General features: G+C 61.0%; 1 protein-coding gene across 1 annotated transcript; it reads left to right on the forward strand.

Moving 5' to 3' along the window:
- The first annotated feature begins 2,120 nt into the window (after positions 1 to 2,120).
- LOC142074864 (AT-rich interactive domain-containing protein 3A-like) lies at positions 2,121 to 22,823 on the forward strand. Its single transcript, XM_075135773.1, has 8 exons — positions 2,121 to 2,159; positions 2,919 to 3,233; positions 16,308 to 16,380; positions 20,372 to 20,555; positions 20,779 to 21,023; positions 21,328 to 21,597; positions 21,774 to 21,863; positions 22,681 to 22,823. The coding sequence occupies exons 1-8, from the start codon at positions 2,121 to 2,123 to the stop codon at positions 22,821 to 22,823; spliced, it is 1,359 nt and encodes a 452-aa protein (XP_074991874.1).
- The last annotated feature ends 427 nt before the right edge of the window (positions 22,824 to 23,250 follow it).

The following is a 23,250-nucleotide window of genomic DNA, read 5'->3' on the forward strand; positions in this document are numbered from 1 at the left end:
TTTCATTGTGCATCACTCATTTTGTATATTCTATCATTATCATTATTATTTCTTTTTCTGTTATATTAAACTGTCTTTATCTCAGTCCATGAATTTTACTCTTTTTTCCTGATTCTCTCCCCCATCCCACTGCGGGGGGGGGTGAACGAGTGGCTGTGTGGTGTTTAGCTGCCTGATGGGTTAGACCACAACAAGGGGACAGAGCCAGCGGCCCTTGGCACCCAGAGCTCCTGTCACCCCATGCCACCAACACCCAGTGCAGCAGCATGAGGTCTCAGTGACAAGCTGCCCTGGCTGTGGGATGGGGCCAAAGCCACTGTCCCTTGTGTCCTGGTGTTGCAGGATGCTGCTGCTGCTGCTCATTCCCCAGGGACCCATGCAAGCCCTGCAGCTGCCCCGGCCAAAAAAGCCCAGGAAAGAGCAGGTGCCTCCTTTTCCTCCTGCTAAAGCTGCCTCCATAGAAAAGCGGGGTCAGGAAAAAACTGGAAGGCAGGCAGGTGGAGGGGGAGTGTGGGGACAGCATGGGGATGCTGCCAGCAGGGGAAGCCCTGTGCTTTGCCACAGGCCCTGGCCCACCCTGTGCAGTGAGGTGCTGTGGGTGCAGCAGTGGGGCCAGGGTGCTGCATGCTCACCCTGGCTCACACCCTTGTCCAGTGTCCGGAGACGTGTTTGATGGTACCCCAGTGCCTCAGTTTACCCCGCTGCAAGCGGGGACACAGGGCAAGCTAGCGGCACTGAGTCCCTCCAGCGACAGAGATGCGTGGCCTCATCCTGCCCATGCCAGGCAGGGGTCAGGGCTCTGGGAGCCTTTTTGGGTGTCCAGGCCATGTTGCAGTCTGACCCCTCTAACCGGGGTCTGGGCACACACAGCTCCCCTCAGGAGGACCCCTCAGTGGCCCCAGCCTGTGGGCATGTCTCAGGCCCCAGCTTGGGGTGCACTGCAGTGACCCCACGGCTCTTGCAGATGGAGGTCAGGGCTTAGCGCTTGCAGCTCACCTGAAATGCCCCTTTGTGCCTGCACACGCATTGACAGTGCGGGTACACACACCCACCTCCCCCAAACACACGTGCGTGCACACACCTGCCTGTACACAGAGCACACACATCCACTTCTCCCAACACAGACTGCACACACCTACAGGTGAGCACACAAAACGCACACACCCAGCTGCCGGTGTACACATATAAGCACTTATTGTTGTCCCCAACAGCGTACACACACACACACACACTCTCTCAGCCCCTCCGACAGTGCACACGGCTGCACGTATGCATGTGCATGCAAACGGCTCCGCACAATGTATGCACGTCCTCCACTCCCCCAGGGCGTACGCACACCTTAAACACAGTGTGCACACATACATGCATGCAGGGCACGCTCCCGGTGGGTGTGCACAGGCTCCCCTGCACACACACATGCAATGCACTCACCTCTCCCGGTGTGCACAAATGCATGCATGCTCAGACACCCTGAATGCACACATGCGGTGCTCGCCCAGTGAGCGCGCACATACGCATGCAAGCACAGTCCCACTGCGCGCACACACACACACACATGCAATGCACTACCTTCTCCCAGCACACACAGGTATCTATACAGTGGATGCAGCACCCACTTACGTATGCGTGCACAGACCCCTTGCACACACACCCCATACGCTCCCCTCTCCCAGCACCCCCATGCATGCACGCTCTGCCCGCACACACACACACTGCGGCCCGCCCAGCCCCCTGCGCCCCCGGCCCCATCCCCTCCCGCGGCGCCGCTCAGGGCGGCCCCGGGCCGGCTCTCGGCGGGCCGGTCCCGGGGCGCTGTCCCGGGGCTGCCGCAAGCCCGGCCCTCCTCGGATGACTCCCTTGACGTGCGCTAGCAAATGGGAGCGGGGAGGGGTGTTGCTGCCTGCCTGCCACTTGTTGCAAAAAAACAAAAAAAAAAAGGAAGAAAGAGAGAAAGAAAGAAAAGAGGAAAAAAAATCCCACCCACCCTCATCTGCTGCGGAATAAAAGAAATATTGGCGGGCGCGGCGCCATGTGAGCGGCGGGCCTGGACCGGGCGGAGCAGCCTGCCGTGCCCCCCGGGACGGCGGGGCGAGCCCCGGGCGGCGCTCGGAGCCGGCGGCATGGTGGAAAACCCCAGCCTGGCGGCCAAACCCGCCCTGGTGAGGGCCGGCGCGGCCGCACCGCGACGGGACGGAGCGGAGGGCCCCCGGTAGCGCGGGGATGCACGGTGGGAGCGGGGTGGGGGCACTCCCGGTCGGACAGGGTAGGACAGGGAGCGGGATGGGTGCCCCGGTGGGAACGGGACGGGGGTCCCGGGAGGACAGGGCGCCCGGTGGGACCGAGGGGGGATCTCCGGCGGGACCGGAACGGGATCCCCGGCGGGGCCGAGGCGGGGGCGGTCGGTAGGAGACGGTCCCCGGTGGGACCAAGGAGGGCGGTCCCCGGTAGGACAGGGTCCTCGCTGGGACCGTCGGGGCGGAGGTCTCCGGTGGGACCGGAGAGGAGGTCCCCGGTAAGACGCGGTCCCCGGTGGGAGCGGGGCGTCCCAGCAGGACACGGTCCCCATGGGACCGAGGAGGGAGGCTCCCCGCAAGACAGGGACGGGGGTCCCCGGTCGGACCTGTCCCCGGTGGGAGCGGGGAGGGCGTTCCCCGGAGGAGCGGGGATGAGGTCCCGGAGGGCCGGGTCTCCGGTAGGACAAAGTGCTGGGTGGGACCGGGGAGGGTGCCGGATGGTCCCGGCGCGGGAGGCAGCCCCTCCGGCAGCGGGTGCCGCGCCCGGTGCGGCGGCGGCTCCGCGGCCAACTTTTGGGCAGGGGCCACGGGAGGGGAGGGGAGAACGGGTGGGCTGGGGGGTGCTTCCTCCCCTCCCTCCTCCTCCTCCGGCGGCGGCGCTGAGGCCGTACTCTGTGCCCGCAGCCGGCCGCCCCGCCGCGGGGGCCGGGGGCGGCGGTGGGGCTGCGCTTGGCGGCGGTGATGGAGAGCCTGCAGCGGCAGCAGGCGGCCCGCCTGGCCCGCAGCCCCGACGGTGCTCCCCGATGGCCCCCGGCCGAGCCCGGCCCGCCGCCCGCCGCCCCCCGCCGCCGCCCGGCTCCCGGCCCGCGCCCGCCGCCCGCCGCCGCAGGGGAGGAGGAAGAGGAGGAGGAAGAGGAGGAGGAGGAGGATGAAGGGGAGCCCCGCGACCCACTGCCCCCCCCGCACCACGAGTGGACCTATGAGGAGCAGTTCAAGCAGGTAGGAGGCATCCGCCGCCCCGGCACCAGCACTGGCTGCCCCAGGTGGGCAGCCCCGGTGTCCCCCCACGGCCCCCAAACTCGGGGTCCAGCCCTCCCCAAACGGACATGGTTTATGCCCCTCACTGCCCCCAAACCCCTTCTGTGACCCACCCTAAATGGGCAACCCCACTGCCCCAAGCCCCATCCCAGTCCCACCCCAAGCAGACATTCCTGATACCCCCATTACCCCCAGAAATCGTCTCCATGCCACCCTAAATGGGACCCCCCCATTCCCCCTCCACTGCCCCCAAACCACATCCCAGGCAAGCACATTCAGTGCACCTCAGCCAGCACCCCTGTCCCAGAACCCCATCCTGCCCCAAATGGGTACCCCCTGAATGCTCCTCACTGCCAACAGGCATCTTCGTGTGCTCCCCATCTCCCTGCCACCAAGCCCCATCCCACCTCTGCCTCATGTCCCCCACCTCCCCGGTGTCCCCTATACCTGTCCCCAGGCCCCGCAGCATGATGGGGTGCCCAGTGTCCAGGCACCTCCCTGTGCCTGCCCTGACCCGTGCAGACTCCATCCCTGGTGCTTTCCGTGATGGGTAAAACGGGGTGACCCCTGTCCGCGGAGGTTTTGCAGAGATGGACAAGGGCGAGGGCTCCGGTGCGTGGTCACCCCAAGGAGCCGGCAGGCCACGGAGCCAAGCTTCCCTGTGTCTCTGCAAGGGCCGGGGCGTATTATGGCTGGTCGATGCTGCTCATTGATTTCCTACATTGGCTGGAGGGAGCAGTGCATCAGCCCCATCACCTCACTCCCGATGGGCATAGGGGACCCCATGTGCCATGGAGATCTGGTGGGGAGACAGGGCTCCTGGCACTCGTATATAGATAGGGTGGAGGAAAGGCCTCTGCATATTTAATAACATGCCCCCATGTGTGGATCCCATCCCTGCTGGCTTGTGGAAGCCCTGGTTTGCATGCAGCTGCTCCGTGCACGAGTGTGAGTGTGGATTGCACAGCGCCAGGTCATGTTTGCACTCCCCAAGTGCTCGGCTTCATCATGGGGGGAGAGAGGGATGATGCTGGTGGCAGGGTGGGTGGCAGGGAGGATGTGGCGGGACGGAGCAGGCAGTTGGTCCCTGTGCAGCTAGTGTGTAGCTTTTTAGGATGGCACTGCTCAGGGGACAGCGGGACGAGGGGACTTACCAGCTCATCCACAGTGGCTCTGGCAGGAGGGGATGGGGACAGCAGCAAGGACCTGACTTTCGGGTGCCGTGGGGCCATGACACTGCCCTTTCTGTTTGGAGATTGCCCTTTCTGGTTGTTCGGAAGGGCCAGAGCTCGCCTCCCTGGGCACCCACCTGCGAAGCAGCAGGTATGGGTGCAGGCAGGGCGTGGGCAACGCGTGTCCCGCAGCCGTGCCCGGGGAGGCTGCCAGCGCCGGACACTGCCTCAAAAGCAACCCGGGGAGGGCCGGGGTGGGTGCACTGCATAGGCCGAATAGCTCGTCGGGGAAGTGTTACGTTACACCCCACTGCGCAAAAAAAGGCTGACTGTCCGGTTCCCGGGGTCAGCTGGGAGGTGGGAAGCGGCTCCTCCCTCCTGGGCCTGGGAAGGCTTTACGGAGAGAAAGCCTCATCCTTCAGCCTTGTGCCCTGCCCCTGGCTGGGGCTGCCTGTGCTCCCCGTGTGGGGCAGGAGCAAAGCTGGCAGTGCAGTGTGAATACCGGGGAGATGGATTGAAAGGGAGGTTGGGGCGGGGGGATAAATCCTGCTGCAGCTTCCCAGGGTGAGAGCTGGCTCCTTGCTTGCTTGCTCTCTTTTTTCTCCAACCCTGATCGGAAAGGCGATGGTCCCTGCTCCAGAGACACCCACACGTGGGTTTCCCACCAGGTGGCATGTCCCAGCCAGCCCAGGGGACAGCGGGATATTCCTTTTGTTCAGTGCCCCCTGGGTGCACAGGGACAAGGGGACTGATTGCCTCTGGGTGGCTTTATGGGATGGGACTGGGAGAGCAGAACGGAGTTACCGGGACCATCCCTGTCCTGCCTTTGCGTGGTGCTACCCTGTATGGGGTGACAGTTTGGAGCAGGCTGCAGTGCTGGCTTGCCTTTGGGTCTGCAGGGTGGCTGTCACTCCTGTCCCTCCCCTGTGATCATCTGGGAGGGGACATACCCCTGCCTGAGAGGAACGTGTGTGTCCCCCAGTCCCTCCCCAGGCTGCAGAGCCATGCCTAGCCCAGCCTAGGGAACAGCTTCTCTGCTCTCGGCAAGGGCTGAGCAGGGAGGATGGCCATGCTCCGGCTTTCAGAGGTTTCCCAGGGGCTGGATTGCAATGCTGTGGGGCACAGAGGGTGGTGTGTGCCTGCTCGCAAGCTGCCGTGGCACCGGCAGGGTGGGCATGGGGGTCCTGAAACTGAGGAGAGACCCCGCGGCAGCCGGGGCTGTGTCTCCCACTGGGACCCCCTGCTCAAAGCTTCCACATCCCAACATGGCACCGCTGGCATCACCCGGGATGGGTCTCAGGGTCTGTCCTTGTTGTCATCCTCCTGGGCGGAGGGTACAGCTAAGTGAACCGGGATCCCTAAATCCTGTCTGGTTTGCGGAGGGTGGGCAGGGAGCCACTTCCCCGGCTCTCCGCAGCGAGGAGGGGGCCCTGATGGGGATGGGGTGGGAGGTGGGTGCAGGACCAGCCGCGGGGGGTTTTCCATGCAGCACAGTGGTGCTAAAAATGGGAGCAGAGGATGAGGTCGCGGTGGAGAAACCCGTCGAGGGTTAATAGGCAAACGTTGCTTCATCCAGGGGAGCATTTTGGGGAAATATCCCATGTGTTTGCCCTGGTTTTATACGTTTCCTGAGGCACCGGTTTGGGGGGGCTGGCGGGACCTTTGCTCTGATCTGGGAGGGCTGCTCTGATGTTATGGGGTTGTGAGACCCCCTCACCCCTGCCTCTTGCATCAGCCCCCGGCGCCGGTCTATGTAAACTTGATAAGGACACATGGGTAGAGACCTGGGCAAAGGTCCGGGAGGTCTCCCGCACCCAGTGCCATGAGAGACCCCTGGTCCTGGGGCAGGGGGCACCGAGCGGGGTCTGACCATGCACTACCCACAAGCCCCCCTTCCCTGGGGATGGGGATGCCACCAAGTTGCTGTGCTGTGTCACGCATTTGACTTGGAGGGCACCGGGAAGAGCCTGGCATTGCCGGGAGCCAGCTCAGCCCCGTGAATTCAGCTTTTGCCCCCAGGGAGCCATGCACACATGTGGGGACGGGCACCCTGATTTCCTCCAAGCGATGGAAGAGCAGCACCAGGACACGGGGCTTCCCTCTCCATCCCCTGGCTCTTCCCGGAGGCGGCAATGCAGGAAGGCCCCGGGCAGGAGGGACTCAAATGCCTGGATTTTGTGCCCAGCCCTCCGGCAGCAGAGTGTTCGCTGGCAGGAGGATGCCCTCTCTGCCAGGGCCCTGCCAGCGCGTTCAGACCCATCTGGTTGCAGTTGGTGGGGATCAGGACCCCTCTGGAGCTCCTTCCTCCGTGCCCGGGAGCAGCTGGGGGGGGTCAGCCCCAGACGTCCCTTTGGGGACTCTCGGATGTCTGGTAGCCTCAGTGGTTAATTTGGGGATGGCTGGCTTTGCCAGCAGCTGTTTGCCATCATCCTCGGCCAACCCTGGCGTGGCCATTCTTCCTCCCACCGTGGTGCTGCTCCTGCCCTGTCTGTCCCTGCTGCCAGCAGTTGCCTCTTGCACCCACCTGCCCTTTCCATGCATTTATAGGGGGGCTCGCCATCCGTGAATGGATGCGCTGGTGTCTCAAAGCCTGAAGGAAAGTGCTCTGAGATGGTTGCAGCCCTCCCCGCCACAGATGTCCCACTCCATTGGTTCCCCTCACTGTGCCTCGGGGTCATCCCAAAGTGGGGCAGCAGGGCTGTGTGGCACTCGCCCTCCTGCCTTCATCCCCATTGCTTTCTCCTGTGGGGTTGGGGAGATGGAGATGGCTCAGGAGGGGGACCCCAGGGGGAGGGAGGTGGTCTCCCTGCCCTAACCCAGGTGCAGGAACAACAACTGCAGGGCTCCTGGGGCTAAATTAGAGGGTTACACCGCAGTGGGGGGAGGACATGGATGGACGTGGTGGTTGTTCCTGGCCGCAGCTGCCTGGAGGCTTCTTGCTGGCAAACCTGTGGGCAGACCTCTGCCCCAGGGCTGGGACCACCTGCAGCAGGGAGGCAGCGGCAGCAAGGGTCAGTGCGCTAATCCCCGGCGGCAGCAGCAGCTCCAGCAGCTCTGGAAGTTCCGGCAGCCCAGCAGGAGTGCAGGGGCACAGGGCAGGAGCAGGGGGCTGCTGGGGTATGGCTGGGGGTGCATACGGATGGGGTATGGGAGTACACACAGGGATGTTCTGGGCATGTGTGTTTGTGTGCATATGGACCGACATGAGTGTATGGATCCATATAAATGCCCATATAAGTGTAGGGGTGTGCCTGTGTGTGTCTGAACCCGCGTGAGTGCTGATGCGTGTGTGTGTGGACCCATATGAGTGCTCACGTGTCTAGGGATTCCTGGGAGACCCTATGTGTGTGTATGGATCCATATAAGTGCCCAAGTGTGTATGAACTCATGTGAGTGCTGGTGTGTATATATGGACCTATATGAGTGCCCACATGTGTATGGATGTGGCCAAGTGTGTATGGACCCATATGTGTGTGCTCCTGAGTGTAGGAGTGTGTATGGGTCCATGTGTCTGCCCACATGCATATGCTGTGCCCATGCATGTCTGAACACACCTGTGTGTATGTATAGGGACATGTGTGCATGGACCAGTGTCTCCATGTATGGAGCCGTATAGACCCATGGGTGATTGGGGCAGGGTTTGGGGGCTGAGCCCCCCTCCACGACCACCCCTGCACCCCTTGCCCCCAGACAAGGTGCCGAGCGGTCCTGGTGGGTGCCAGCCCCCTGCCCGCTCTGCTGCCCCCTAGGGCCCTTCCCAGCCCCGCTGCGGTCCGGGGGATGCTGAGAGCTTCAGCAGCCGCCATGACACCATGTCCCGACGGCTTGGGATTGGGGTCTCTAATCAAGGGTGTGAGAATAAAGGTGCCACGGGCAGGAGAGGAGCACTGGTAGGAGCCCCCACCCCATGGATGCCCCTGGCTCCCTCCCTGGCTGCCGCCCTGGAATCGGATGTGAGTGGGGGGGGTTGGGGGGGATGCACCCCCTCGCTGGCTTGGGCCTCCACTAATCCACTAATTGGGTTAATAATGGAGGTAAATCCCCTGTGCCGGCAGCGGGCTGGGCAGGGCTGTGGCAAGGGAGGTGGGATCCGGCCCCGCCGGGGCGCCCACGGGGGTTTGCAGCTGCATGGGGGTATGGAAACAAGCTCAAGTATGCGTGGGGGTCAATGTGCATAGGGGATAGCATGTATAGGGGATGTGTGAGCATGCACCAGGGAGCGTGTGTATAGGGGATGCATGAGCATGCACGGGGGTGTGTGTGGGGGTGTTTGTGTGCGCGCGCACACACACAGGGGGAATGCATAGGGGATGTGGGTGGGGTGTGTGCACAAGGGGAACATGTAGGGGACAGGTGAGCATGCACAGCAGGTGAGTATGTGTGCACAGGGAGAGTGTATAGGGGGTGTGTGAGTGTGCACGGGGTGTGTGAGTGTGCACAGGGAAAGTGTAAAGGGGATGGGTGAGTGTGCACAGGGAGAGTGTATAGGAGATGCATGAGCATGCACAGGGGGCTGTGTGTGCAGAGGGAGAGCATGTATAGGGGCTGTGTGAGCATGCATGGGGGGGGGTGTTTGCCCAAGGAGAGCGTGTCTGGGGGTGAGTGTGCCCAAGGAGAGCGTGTCTGGGGGTGAGTGTGCCCAAGGAGAGCGTGCACACGACGTGTGCATGTGCATGTGCAGAGCAAGCTGGGGGCTGTGTGAGTGTGCGGGTGGGGGTGCGCTGGGTGTGTGAGCGTGCACAGGGCGAGCATGCTGGGCACTGTACATGGGGGCTGTGGGGACCTGTCCCCTGGGGCGCAGGGCACCCACTGGGGATGCTCATGTTGGCGGGGCCGCATTCCCCCACCGTGGGCTGCAGCTTGGAGCTGCTCCATCCCAGATCCGTTGCTCACATCCCGTGTCCGGTGGTGGGGTGGGAGCAAGCACCAGCCCCAGACGCCCTTTCTGCTCGGGTGCACAGCTCTTCCAGCGGTGGGGGCCGGGATCAGCGGTGCGGGGGAGACCACCAGCCCTTCCTCCATTGTCGCTTCAAAGCATCCGGAGGAAGAGGATGGGGCTGGAGGTGCACGGGGGGGTCACTGAGCACCCAATGCACATTCCAGGCATGTGCACAGCCCCCCCCAGGTGTGCACCCCCATACTCACCCAGCCCTATAGCGGGTGTGTGCATGCACAAACACCCACGTGTGCAAGCACATGCCCCGTGTGCACACTTATACACATATAGCAGGTGTGTGCATGCATGTCCCTTGGGGGACACCGGGGTGGTGCCGGTGCTGGAGAGGGGTCCCCCAGCTCCAGTCGCCCTGGGAGGGATGGAGGGGAAGGCAGGGATGGAAGGGGAGGCAGGGATGGAAGGGGAGGCAGGGATGGAGGGGAAGGCAGGGATGGAGGGGGAGACGGCAGCGTGGCAAGCGCCGGCAGGTCAGGGAGGTTAACCCGAACAAATCCCCTCATTGACTCCCTGCCTGTTCAACCACGACCAAGTAACAAGGGGCCGAGCGTGGGGGACGCGCGCTCGCTGGGACCCACCCCCTGCACCACAGCCCCCAGACGGATGGATGTAGGATGGCGGGATGGGGCTGTGGATGGTGCCCACGATGGCACCACACAGCACGTTTCCTCCGGATACGTGGCTCCAACCCTTGGGTGAGCCATGCCAGCACCCCGTGCCTCAGTTTCCCCTCCTGTGAAACAGGTTGAGGAGGAAGCTGGGGACCCTGCAAGCCCCGCCTTCAACCCAGGGCCGGGCTGTGGGCGGGGGGCTGCCGTCCCAAGGCCAGTGCCACCAGCAAACAGTCCCTTACCTTGCGCGAAGCCAGGTTAATGTTTGCAGCAGGCAGCTCTCCTGGGAGAAGGGGGTTTTAATGACCTGCTGGATCTGCCGCATTATCAGCGTTGATTAAACCTGCTGCTCTATAAAGCACCGTTAAATATTAAGCACGATGAAATGTTCGGGGGGGTTAGCTGCAGCACTGGGAGAGGGCTCCAGCCAGGGGTGACCGCCAAGGCTGGGGATGCTGGGGTGAGCGAGCCCCCCGGCACCCATTGGGTCTGTGGGTTCAGGGGAGCAGTTCCCCCCCATGAGATGGCAGTGCCTTCGAATGCATCCAGCGTCCAGGCAAAGCTGTCCTGTAACCATTAACTTATTAATGGCTGGCGGTGGAGGCGAGCAGTGGCTCGCAAGGTCAGGGGGTGGTTTGTGCCCGGCAGGGAGTGAGCTGCCCCCCAGCTCCGGGCATGGGGATGGGGGGTGTCGTGGTTTAACCCCAGCCAGCAAAAATAAACGCCACGCAGCCGCTCGATCACCGCCCCCCTGTGGGATGGGGAAGAGAATCGGGAGGGCACAAGTAGGAAAAGCTCCCGGGTTGAGATAAAAACAGTTTAATAATTGAAATAAAACTAAGTAGAACAGTAATAATAACAATGAGAACAACAACAATAACAGAATACACAAAGCAGGCAATGCACAACAGAGCCGCTCACCGACCGCCGACCGCGTGTCACGAACGGGGGGCGAGCCCCCCCACACACCTGGTTTTTATACTGAGCATGATGTCACATGGTATAGAATACCCCATTGGCCAGCTGGGTCCACCACCCCGGCTGTGCTCCCCCCTCCCGGTGCAAGCATCACCCAGCAACAGCCAAAGCATCAATGGGCCATCAACGCTCCTTTCACACCGAACTCAAAACACAGCACACCCCCCAAGCTACTGGGAAGAAAGTTAACCCTGTCCCAGTTGGAACCAGGACAGGGGGGAACCCACAAGCCCTTGGCTCCTTTGTGTGTGCCCCATGGTGGGGAGAGCGGGGTGGGGCTCTGGCTGTAGCTGTTCTTGGGGTCCCTGCACTCTGGGGTGCACAGGGCTGTGCATCCATTGGGAATGGCCAGTCCCTGTGGTTGCAAGCCTGCGGGGTAAACTGAGGCACCAACAGCTTTCCTGTCCCCCCATCCCATCAGGACACCAGGGGGGACACCCCAGTGTCCGAGTGCCTGGCTGTGCACCATCTCCCTGGAAAAGAGCCAGGGATCCCCAGCTTGGAGGTGGCAGTGATGCTCTGGAGGGACGCAAGGACCACAAAATAGCCTATCGGTGGTCGGCCACCTGCGGCGTGCAGCTGCACCCCGGGGGCGGCATGGGGATGAACATTGCCCGAGCTCCCTGCATGAGCAGCGGCCAGATGGAAAAATTAGCATTGTGGCTAATCACTGCGGTGCATATTAAGCGGCTCGGGGTTGGGGGGGGTGGGGTGCGAGGCAGGGGGGAGCTGAGCAGGGTCTGGGATCAATACGGCTCGTATTAAGTGGATTAAATCCTGGTTGCCAATCTGACCCCTCGCTGCCGGCAGGAGGTGGCAGCCAAGCAGGGGCTGTGAGGGGTCCTGCTGCGATCACTTCCCTTGGCAGCGGGGCTGTGGGGGGGCCATGGAGGGGTTGACCAGGGCAGGGCAGCCTGGAGATGCCTGGGGGGTGGCTTAGCACCTCACCGCATCCCTCCTCTGTTTGGGGGATCAGCTGGGCCATGGGGTGCCAGGGACCCCAGCTCCAGCCCTACAAGCCTCCTGGAGCCGGGAGAGGCGCCTCTCCTGGGTGAGTGAGAGGTGCTAACAATGTTATTTAATCATTGTGAGGAGGCAGGGGGGCACAAGGTCTATTCGTGTCCCTTTAATAAACCATGTTTGACCTGCTGACCTTTAACCTGCCTGACAAGCCCCGTTATCCCCATCCCTCAAGGAATAAAGATGTCGCCATGGCAATGGGATGACGGGAGGGAGCAGGGTCCCCGGAGCTGCACCCAGGGTGGGGATGAGGACACCCTGCTCTGGCCCCACACCAGCACCCAAGTGGCTGTGCCAGGCAGAGGTGGGGTGGCACTGGGGGTGCCATGGCTTTTGTGGGGGTCCGAGGTCGGCAGAGCGGAGCTGTGCTGCGCACCGGCGGGATATTGATCCCCGGGCTTGACAGTTTAATACTTCTGTTTATAGAGAAATATAGTTACATCGATGGCATTAAATGAGTTACTTATTATATCAATGCAAACATGATTAAAAGGGTCCTTGCTCATAGGTCACCGCAAGCAGGAGCCACTGCTCTTGTTGCACAACTGCCCCCAGGCAAGGCCTGCCCAGCTGCTCCGAGGTGCACGGCAGGGGGATGCTCTGGGGCGGTGTATGCCCCTGCAGGGTGGGGGGGTGTCCATCCGGGGGGGGTGCCCGTCTGGGGTTGTGTGTTCCCACCTAGGGTTATGCATGCATGTCTGGCATTGTACATGCCCTTCTGGGATTGTGCATGCACATATAGGGTTGTCTGTGCCTGTCTGGGGTTGTTTGTACCCATCTGGGGTTGTCTGTGCCTGTCTGGGGTTGTTTGTGCCTGTCTGGGGTTGTTCATACCCATCTGGGGTTGTTTGTGCCCGTCTGGGGTTGTGCATGTCCGTCTGGGGTGTGTGCCCATGTGTGCATGCACATACAGGGTTGTGCACGCTCATGCAGCGTTGTGTGCACCCATGAAAGGTTGTGCATGCTCACCTGGGGTTGTGCATGCCCGTAGGAAGCTGTGCACATCCAGACGCCGTTGTATGTGCCTGTCTCAGGATGTGTGCCTGTGCAGGTTGTGCGTGTGTGTGTGTACAAGGTTGTGTACACTCACGTGGAGTTGTGTGTGCCCATACAGGGCTGTGAGTGCCCATGCAGGGTTGTGCGTACCAATGCAGGGTTATGTATGCTTGTGCAGAGTTGTGCGTGCCTGTGCAAGCTTGTGTGTGCCCCTGGGGGGATATGTGTGCATTTATAGGGTAGTGCACACTTGTGTGGAGTTGTACATGCCCATGAGGGGTTGTGCATACTCACATAGAATCATAGAATAATCTGGATTGGAAGGGACCTTTAAAGGTCATCTAGTCCAGCCCCCCTGCCATGGGCAGGGACATCTTCAACTAGATCAGGTTGCTCAGAGCCCTGTCCAACCTGACCTTGAATGTTTCCAGGGATGGGGCATCTACCACCTCTCTGGGCAACCTGTGCCAGTGTTTCACCACCCTCATCGTAAAAAATTTCTTCCTGATATCTAGTCTAAATCTACCCTCTTTTAGTTTAAAACCATTCCCCCTTGTCCTGTCGCAACAGGCCCTGCTAAAAAGTCTGTCCCCATCTTTCTTAGAAGCCCCCTTTAAGTACTGAAAGGCTGCAATAAGGTCTCCCCGGAGCCTTCTCTTCTCCAGGCTGAATAACCCCAACTCTCTCAGCCTTTCCTCATAGGAGAGGCATTCCATCCCCCTGATCATTTTTGTGGCCCTCCTCTGGACCCGCTCCAACAGGTCCATGTCTTTCTTGTGCTGAGGGCTCCAGAGCTGGATGCAGTACTCCAGGTGGGGTCTCACCAGAGCAGAGTGGAGGGGCAGAATCACCTCCCTCGACCTGCTGGCCACGCTTCTTTTGATGCAGCCCAGGATACGGTTGGCCTTCTGGGCTGCGAGCGCACATTGCTGGCTCATGTCCAGTTTTTCATCCACCAGTACCCCCAAGTCCTTCTCGGCAGGGCTGCTCTCAATCCCTTCATCCCCCAGCCTGTATTGATACTGGGGGTTGCCCTGACCCAGGTGCAGGACCTTGCACTTGGCCTTGTTGAACCTCATGAGGTTCACACGGGCCCACTTCTCGAGCTTGTCCAGGTCCCTCTGGATGGCATCCCGTCCCTCAGGCATGTCGACTGCACCACTCAGCTTGGTGTCGTCTGCAAACTTGCTGAGCGTGCACTCGATCCCACTGTCTATGTCATTGATGAAGATATTAAACAGTACCGGTCCCAATACAGACCCCTGTGGGACACCACTCGTCACCGATCTCCATCTGAACATGGAGCCGTTGACTCGTCACATCAACTTATGTGTACCCGCACAAGGTTGTGCGCTTTCATGTGGGGTTGTGTGTCCCCAAGCAAGGGAGGAAGGGACCGTGGTGCCCACCCTGCAGGAGGAGGAGGAGGGTGAGTGGCAGGGCCAGGAGCCCTGGGTAGGGGATGGAGCTGGCTCCTTCCTCAGGGCTGGGGTGTCTGGGGGTCCCTCCATGCCTGGAGGCTGTGGCAGACCACCACCCATGCCACCACCCATGCCACCCCTGTGAAGCCTGGATCCCATAGCCAGCCTTTGCTAGGACCCAGCCCACCCCCACATCAGCAAGAATTCCCTAAACCCACCTCCTCTCCAGCCTGAGCATCCCCAAATCTCATCCCTGCATCCCCGCATTCCTGTGTGTCCCCATGTCCCCCCATCCCCACATCCCCATGTCCCCACAGCCTGACACATCCCCACAGCCCAGCTCCCTTTATCTGCCTGGTGAAGGATGTGCTGTGTGGAGCACCCTTTCTATTGGTTTTTAACGGCCTTTCCCAGCACAATTGTTTTTAAACGACTCTATTTTGTGCCTGACTTTGTTTTCCAGCTTGCATGTCTTTGTATATGTTTTGGAAATCCATTCTGGACTGCTGAGTTTTGTTTCTTTTCAATGGCTTTAAATTCTTGCTGGGCTGGCTGGGACGAATTGGTGTCTATAGCTCCTTTGATTGGTGCTAATTTTTCCTTCATATGCTCTGACTTTTACTGCTGGGCCATCGATCTGGCAGGCTCCAATTTGTCATGATCACCCAGGTGCTGTGCTGGAATCAGGCGAGCCCCGACTTTCTCACGGAGCTGGTGCTTCGTGTCCCTGGTGTAGGGGCTGTGCTCACCTCCCCGGTGCTGTCCCTCAGCTCAGCCTGGGGGGTTGTGTCCAGAGCTGCATCCATCCAACACGCATAAGTATCCACACAGCCATACGTGTGCATCTGTGCAACCATGTGCATGCTCACTGGCTTGCACACGCATTGGTGCACCCACAGACTTGCTGGGACATACATGCACCAGTGTCTGCACACACAGCACTGCACACGTGGTTTCGTGCTCATGCACTTGCACACAGTGCACGCACATCTGGCTTTGCACGCACGCACCCGTATCCCGCTGCGGGAAGTCCTTGTGCCTTGCAGGGATGTGTTGTTGCTGTGCTCACACCCTGGTCCCCATGTGCAGCCAAGGAAGATGGATTTGGGGTCCCCATGCCCAGCCGAGGGAGGAGGATCTGGCAGCATGTCCCTTTGTGGAGGCGCCTTGAGCTGTCCCTGGCCATTGATTAGGCCCCGTCTCATGGTGACACGGCTCAGGCTGTGCTTATCAGGTCGTCAATAGCCCTGTCACCCCAGTCGCGTGGGTCAGCCCTGGTGCACGCGGCTCCCTCGCCGGCACCCAGCACCATGGCCTTGCCAGCTCGCCCTGCCCCAGGATGGGACCAGCATCTCCCCCGCACGGGTGGATGCGCATTCCTGTGATTGAGGATGCTGAGCCCATGCTGGTACCTGGTAAACACTGGCACTGGGCAGTGCCGGGAGGCTGCTGAGCCAGAGCAGGGCTGAGCATCCTGGTCCCGGGGACCTACCCAGGGGCCTGGGATTTGCTGCTGCTCCATCTACATTGGCATCATCTTCCTGGCTGAAACACCTCTTCACCTAGCAAGGCGAGGGGCAGGGAAACTGAGGCACAGATGCAGCATTTCTGCAGCAAGGCTGCAAAACAGTCAGTGGTGCGTAGGCAGCCTGCACCAGCCCCTGGGCACAGGGAGAGCCCAGCACTGCCAGCACAGAAGGTGCGCTGGGGGGTCCTGTCTGTGGTGCAGGGAGAGCCTCTTGTTGCTGGCTGAGTGGGCAGGTGAGGCCAGGGGTGATGCCGGGTCCTGGCACAGGCAGGGGCCCTGATCCTGGCATTGACCCCCTCTGCCTCGCGTGCCCACGTGTGCCGGCAGTGCTAACCCCTCTCTCTCCCACCTCCAGCTCTACGAACTGGATGAGGACCCGAAACGCAAGGAGTTCCTGGACGACCTCTTCGGCTTCATGCAGAAGAGAGGTAAAGGTTGGTGGCTGGGGTGGGCGCCGCTGGCACCCTTGCCCTGGCTGCCTGGGGGGGCTGACAGCGAGGCCACTTGGGCACCAAGCTGCTGCAGGTCTCTGTGAGCCCCCCAGGCAGGTCCTGCAGGGCCTCCCCCCTCCATGTTCTTATGGGTGCCTTCAAATGTGCATACCACATCCCGCACACACACACACGCCTGGGTCAGCATGCACACACACATGCACACACTCACATACACAAATTCACACCCTGCAGATTTGCCCCCATTGCCCCAGGCGGACCCCACCACGGGGTGCCTGCTGGCTGGAGGGGCTCCCCTGGACCCCCGAGATGGGACTGGTGGTGATGCCCATTGCCGATGCCCCTTAAGGATGCCTGTTAGCGATGCCCATTAGCGATGCCCAGCAGGGATGCCCGCTAGCAATGCCCGGTGGGGATGTCCATTAGCATACCCCTTGGTGACGACTGTTAGCAAAACCCGTTAGTGATGCCCATTAGCAGTACCCAGCAGGGATGCCCATTAATGATGCCCATTATCAGTGCCCATTCGCAGGGCCTTTTAGTGATGCCTGGTGGGGATGCCCTTAGCAGTGCCCATTAGCGATGCCTGTTAGCGCTGCCCATTAGCAGTGCCTGATGGGGATGCCCATTAGCGGATCTTCTGAGCAATGCCCTTGATGCTGCAGGAGTGGAGTCAGCGATTCGGGCAGTGCCAGGTGCCCAGGGGTTAAGGGCCCGCCAGCCAGCCTGGCCACATTGGAAATCTTTGCTATTGGCATGGGGGGCCAAGCCAGCTCCCAGGGACTCGATAAATGCTTTAACATTGGCCCTCCCCAGCTGGGCTTGTGACAATTAAAAGTTGCCGAGTGCGGGCGTGTGGCTGGCCGTGTTAATTAGAGCTTTTTGCTGGTGTGTGGATTAATGAACACGCCGCTCGATAGCCAGTAAACCCTAGGAAGAGGTTAATGCTGAGCTAATTAACGGGAGAAGGCTGGGGGGGGCACGGGAGCAGCAGGGATGGCTGTGTGCGGGGCGAGGGTGGGCAGAAAGGGGCAGTTGCCCCCAAGCCATGCCCGTGGGAAGGGTGGTGAGGGTGCCCACCCACCTGCAGGGCAGCAGTGACCGGCTTTTGGGTCAGGTTGAGACCCCACAAATTCGTGTCGCCTGAGGCTGTGCCACAGGGGGCTGGTGTGGCCGTGGGGCTCATGCTGGAGCCTGGCTGGAGGTGGGGAGCTGGGTACTGCCCCACAGGTGCCCCCCCCTGTCCCCCTGTCCCCAGTGAGGGGCTGGGGGGCAGGCTGGGGGGAACAGGCAGGAGCATCAGTGCTGCCTTGGCCCTGCCCAGCATCCATCAGCTACAGGATTCATGGGCTGCTCCGGGGCTTCATTATCTCTCTCTCCAGAGCTAATTAACTCCCTTGCCATTGGGGCCGGGGCTAATTAAGCAAATGCCTGGTGGTGCGGGGAGGAGAGAAGGAGTCCAATGCTTCCCTGCAATGCTGCTCCTCATCCCTCTGCGTCCAGCTGTCCTGCTCCTATCCCTTCCGCCCCACGCCTCCCCCAGGGGAGGGCAGGCAGGTGTGTGTGTGCCTGTTGGAGGAGTGGGGGATTTTGGAGATGGGTAGCAAAGAGAAAGGGGACGGCGGGGCTGTGGGACAGGGACAGCATCCCGGGGGTCCTTGGGGTGGCAGGGGCCATCGGGAGCTGGCTGAGAAGCAACACCCATGAGCCAGCGCGAGTGCTGCTGGGGCACCCAGGGATGCATGGGCAGGGGGCTGCGACTCCTGGGCTGTGTCCCCGGGATGGCAGCAGGCCAGGGGGGATCGATGCCTCCAGGGTGAGCCCTAATGAAAGGGGCCACGTCCCCCCTGCTGTCTGTCAGGGCAGTTTTGGCACTGGCATTTGTCAGCGGGGTAGAAAATTAGCGGGGCTGAAAAATGGGTTGGGGACAGCCCCACTGGGGGGGACATCAGGGACCCCATGGCATGGCACTGGGACACCCAGCCCCAGTGGCACGTGGGGGTGACTGCTGGAAGGGATCTGGGGGAGCAGGGATGAGATGGGGGTGATGCCATCACCAGGACAGACATGGGGTGCAGGCAGTGGGGCACATCGCCCCCATGCCCCAACCTCCGTGGCACCCCTGAAAGTGGCAAGCTGGGACGTAGGGAGACTATTTCTGCATTTGCTCGCCGGGGGTCTGCAGGGCCCCCTTGTCCCCTCGCCGAGCCAAGGGCCCTGCCAATAACATGAGGCCATTAATCAATCAAGGAGCTAATTGCAGCGCCACAATGGCCGTGGCACCTCCCTGGGCTTTTGTGCCACTTGCCCTGGCCAGGGCTGGGGCCATCACTTTGCAGGGATGCAGACAGGTCCCTTTGTCAGCAGGACAGGCACTGTCTGCCTGCCCCGTGTGGCCCCGAGATTAATGGCGAGACGCTTTCATTAGCTGCCACAGCCGGGGAGGGGGGAAGAGAAAAGAAGTCCGTGGGCCATTGATCGGGGGCTGAGACCCTGCAAACTTGTTGGCAGCTGCCAGGGTGATGGGGAGCCCTCAAATCCAGCCCCCCCGAGGTGATGGGGCTGGTGCCGGCAGCCCCTGGGCAGGGCTGGTGAGGGACTGCCAGCAGATATTGAGTCGATATCTCTGCCTTTTTCCCAGGAGGATAAACTTCTCTCCCCCTTCCCGACTGGGCGAACAATGCAGACACAAAACAAAAAGTTAAATGAACTCAGTAAAGGAATAAAAAGAGCTCATTTTTCAGGCTTATGCGAAGAAGCCAAGCCAATATCAGGGCCATAAATTAGGGATGCTGGAGGATGGCGGTGAGTGACGGCTTTGTTTGAGGGGCAAAGCGCGGCCGTGACAGCCTCCCCCGGCCAAATGGATGGCTTTCTGATACCGCCCATGCCCTGCTGCCCTGCAGGAGGAATAAATACAGGGTGGGATGGGATGGGATGGGACAGGACAGGATGGGATGCTCGTCCCTCCTCTGCCCTGCTGCAGCCCCCAGCCTCTGCCTGGACCATTGCCCCGAGGTGCCATGGGGCAGAGCAAGGCTATGGAGCTATTTGGGGGTGCTGGGAAAGTGGGGAGGGGTTTGTAAAAGGACCTGGTGGCTGTGGGGACCATGCTGGTCCATGCTGGGCTCGCAGAGCCCTGATGACCCCATGTCCCCTTGCCCCATGGCCTTGGTGTGGGGGATGATGCTGGGGGGCCAGGGGTCAGGGTCTCTATTGGGGGCACTTGAAGGGAATTTGGGGTCAGGTCTCTTGGGAGGAGGTGCCAAAGGCCTTTAAGAAGTTGGGGGGCTGCTGGGGGGATCTGTAGGGTGGGGAGTCTCTCTGGGGACTCATGGGGGAGTCCCTCTCTATGGGGCTCTGAGGGGGATTTTTAAGAGACAGAACCTCTCCATGGGGAGGTTATAGGGTGAGTACCTCCAGAAAGGTTATGGGAGGAGTCCCTCTTCAGAGAGGGTTATAGGGTGAGTCCCTCTATAAACTTTAGGGGGTGGTCTTTCTTTATGGGGCTCTGAAAGGGGGTAACAAAGAGAGTCCTTCTAGGATGCTCTGAGACATTTCGGGGGGAGATTCTCTATAGGGAGCTCTAAGAGTTGGGGGGAAGACTCTTTCTAAGGGGCTCTGGAGGAGGCCCTTTGCCCGGCCTGACGAGCCTCCGCATCCCAGCTGAGAGCATATCTGGCTCCCCCATCCCACCGATAGCTCCACTGATGGGAACCCTGTGCCAGCACGCCAGGGTCTGCCCCACTCACAGGCATGGCGCCACTCTCCCAGGCACCCTGGGATCCTGCCTGCACCCCCCGTGCCCATCGGTGCTCACCCGGGCATGGAGAGATGGGTCTCCCCTTGGGGGACAGCCGGTACCTGCAGTGGCAGTGGGGACAAGGTGGGGGCCATGTCCCTGGGGAGCAAGGGTCCCTGTGGACTCACCCTGCACCCTTTTCTCTCTCCTGCATGTGGCTGGAAGGGACACCCGTGACCCGCATCCCCATCATGGCCAAGCAAGTGCTGGACCTGTACATGCTCTACCGGCTGGTGACGGACAAGGGTGGCCTGGTCGAAGTCATCAACAAGAAGATCTGGCGGGAGATCACCAAGGGCCTCAACCTACCTACCTCCATCACCAGTGCTGCCTTCACCCTCCGCACGCAGTGAGAGCCTGGCAGTGGCGGCGGGTGGGGGGCACCCACCCTGGGGCATCTGCTGGCTCAGATGTCCCAGAGCCCCCACTGGGGTGCAGCATGGGGTGCCCCAAAGGGGGATGGAGGGCTCTGCCCCTTCCCAGATGCCATCCCCACCCTGGTCCCCATTCAGCGCAGGGCTGGCTGGGAGGCACATGATGCTAGGTCTCATCCTGGCTCTCTCCCTGTGCAGATACATGAAGTACCTGTACCCCTACGAATGTGAGAAGCAAGCACTCAGCTCTCCCAGGGAGCTCCAAGCTGCCATCGACAGCAACCGGCGGGAGGGACGGAGGCAGACTTTAGGCACAGTGCTCTTCAACTACTTGCCGGCTGGCACCCCAACCCTGCTGGGCTCCCCCAAAATGCCTTTGCCATCTCTCAGCATCTCCACACACAGCTGTGGCCAGCTCAGCCAACTGCACACCATTAAGAAAGGTGGGTGAGGACCATGTCTGCCCCTCAGTGGGCGTCTCCCCCAGGGATGGGCACCACTCCGGCAGCAGGGATGTTCCCCAGCTGCTCTTGCCCTTTTTGCTTGGGGAAAAAAGGAACAATTTTGTACATTTAGTCCCTCTCTGGGACTGAGAAAACTTTATTTCTCCTGACTTTGGAGAAGGACCAAGCCCAGATGCTGGGGGTGGTGGCCCACCCTTGCTACTGGGATGGAGGTGTCACCGGCTGGGGATGGTGAGATGGGGTGGCAATGGGGGGACCCACTGAGCTCTCCTGGTTGTTGCAGAAGACAGCATGCTGGCGGCACCAGTGCCGGGAAGCATTGCTATCCCAGTGGGACTGGCCAGCCACCATCTCGCAGCAGCCCAAGCGGCAGCCACCTCGCAGGTGGCGGTGCCGGAGCAGCTGCGGGAGAAGCTGGAGGCGGGGGAACCCCCAGAGAAGAAGGTGGCCCTGACGGTGGAGGAGCAACAGTGGCTGGTGCAACACGCGCTGCAGCACAACCTCCTGGCCGTGGCCTCCCAGTTCCCCATGAACGTCAAGATCTCCAACCGAGGTAGCAGGATGCAACTCCCCACTTGGGTCACCCCATCCCTTGGCACCCCAGGAGGGAGCTGCCGCGGCCAGAGAGGAGCAGGACTGCCCAGAGAGGCCGGGGCCCTGCTCCTCTCTCTTGGGCAGGTTCTTGTTTCTGTTTCTCTTAACGCTCATATTGGTATTTTCTTTCCCCAGATGACAGACAGCAGACCGCATTGAACCTGTCCACCAACGGCATTAGCAGTATCAACATGTCAATAGAAATAAATGGAGTTGTCTACACAGGTAAATAGAAGGGCCGCTTGGCCTGTGTAATTGCAGCCGGGAAATCCAATAACTTATAGCCACTGCCTGGCCAGCAAGTCCTTCCTTCAGTCTGATGTCTTTACTATAAAATCCATCGTAATGAAGTGGCAGGGCCTCGGGAGAGGGAGCAGGCGAAGGAGGGGGTCAGTGAGGCTGGAAATGGGCCCCCAGGAGGGCCAAAGTGGGGGATGGATGGATGAACAGATGGATGGATGGATGAACTCAGGCTGAGGTGCAAAAAGGCACCTGGGGTCATCCCCCTCCACAAGGTCCTGCAGGCAGGGTTTGAATTTGGGGTCACCCCGATGCTGGTGTGCCCAGAGGGTCTCTGGATGGGTGCAGGGGTTGGCTGGGTGCAGAGCAGGGCGTTGGGAGCAGGGGAAGATGTTGGGGTGCTTTGCTGGAGCAGAGGCTCCTTCGGGGTGCTGGTGTGCACCTACCTGGCTAAGCAGCTCACCCTGTGCCCCCCAGCTCCCTGTCTGCCTCACTGAGACACCCCCAATTAAAATCAATGGCTTTTCCTTCAGGACGTAAATATTTAACAAGCTGGAAAGGTCAGGGCTAATCAGCATGTGGGGCTGCCAGCCAAACAGTCCCAGGCCACCCCACAGGCTGCCCCACACGGGTGAGAGCAGCTGGGCTGGGGGAGGCACCAAGGGTGATGGGGAGGGCAGCCCGGGGGGGCTGGAGCCCCCAGGGGTGCTGGTCCCACCCTCCCCAGCCTGGATGCTGGGGGCCAGGCGAGCAGAGCCCCCAACCCTGGGTTTGCCCTAACCCCCTTGCTCTTGCTCCCCAGGCATCCTGTTTGCCTGCCAGCCCCTGGCCTCCCCGGCACCCAGTGGAAGGAGCACCCAGAGCCAGCCGAACCCCCTGCCTGCCCTGAACCCACTGCTCCCAGCCCCCTTGCACAGCCACACTCCCGCCAGCGCCTCGCCATAGGGGAGATGCCCCCCCTTCTAAAGCAGCTGGGGGTCCCCAGGGCCTGGGGGGCTGAGCCATGGGACCCAGCTGGGCCACCAAGGCGGGATGGGGAACCCGAAGGTGCCTCTTGCTGCAATACTGAGCTGTGTCCGTGCAAGGCTGTGAGCACCCACGTGGGCCCTTTTATTCCTTACCCCCACCGACACACGCACCGTCCTTCCCAAGCACTGCCCCAGGTGATTCCCCCTTACAGCTCCTGCCTGCTCTGCTGCCTGGGGCACCCCCGGGCCCCGCATGCTGCATCCCCTACACACTGCAGCCCCTATACACACCTCGATGCACACACTGCATCCTCCACATTGCCACACTCTCAATGTACACATTGCATCTCTTACACACTGCCTCCCCTATACACATCTCTATGCACGCTGCATTCCCTATACAC

Source organism: Calonectris borealis, chromosome W, assembly GCF_964195595.1.
Source record: "Calonectris borealis chromosome W, bCalBor7.hap1.2, whole genome shotgun sequence".
Lineage (NCBI taxonomy): Eukaryota > Metazoa > Chordata > Aves > Procellariiformes > Procellariidae > Calonectris > Calonectris borealis.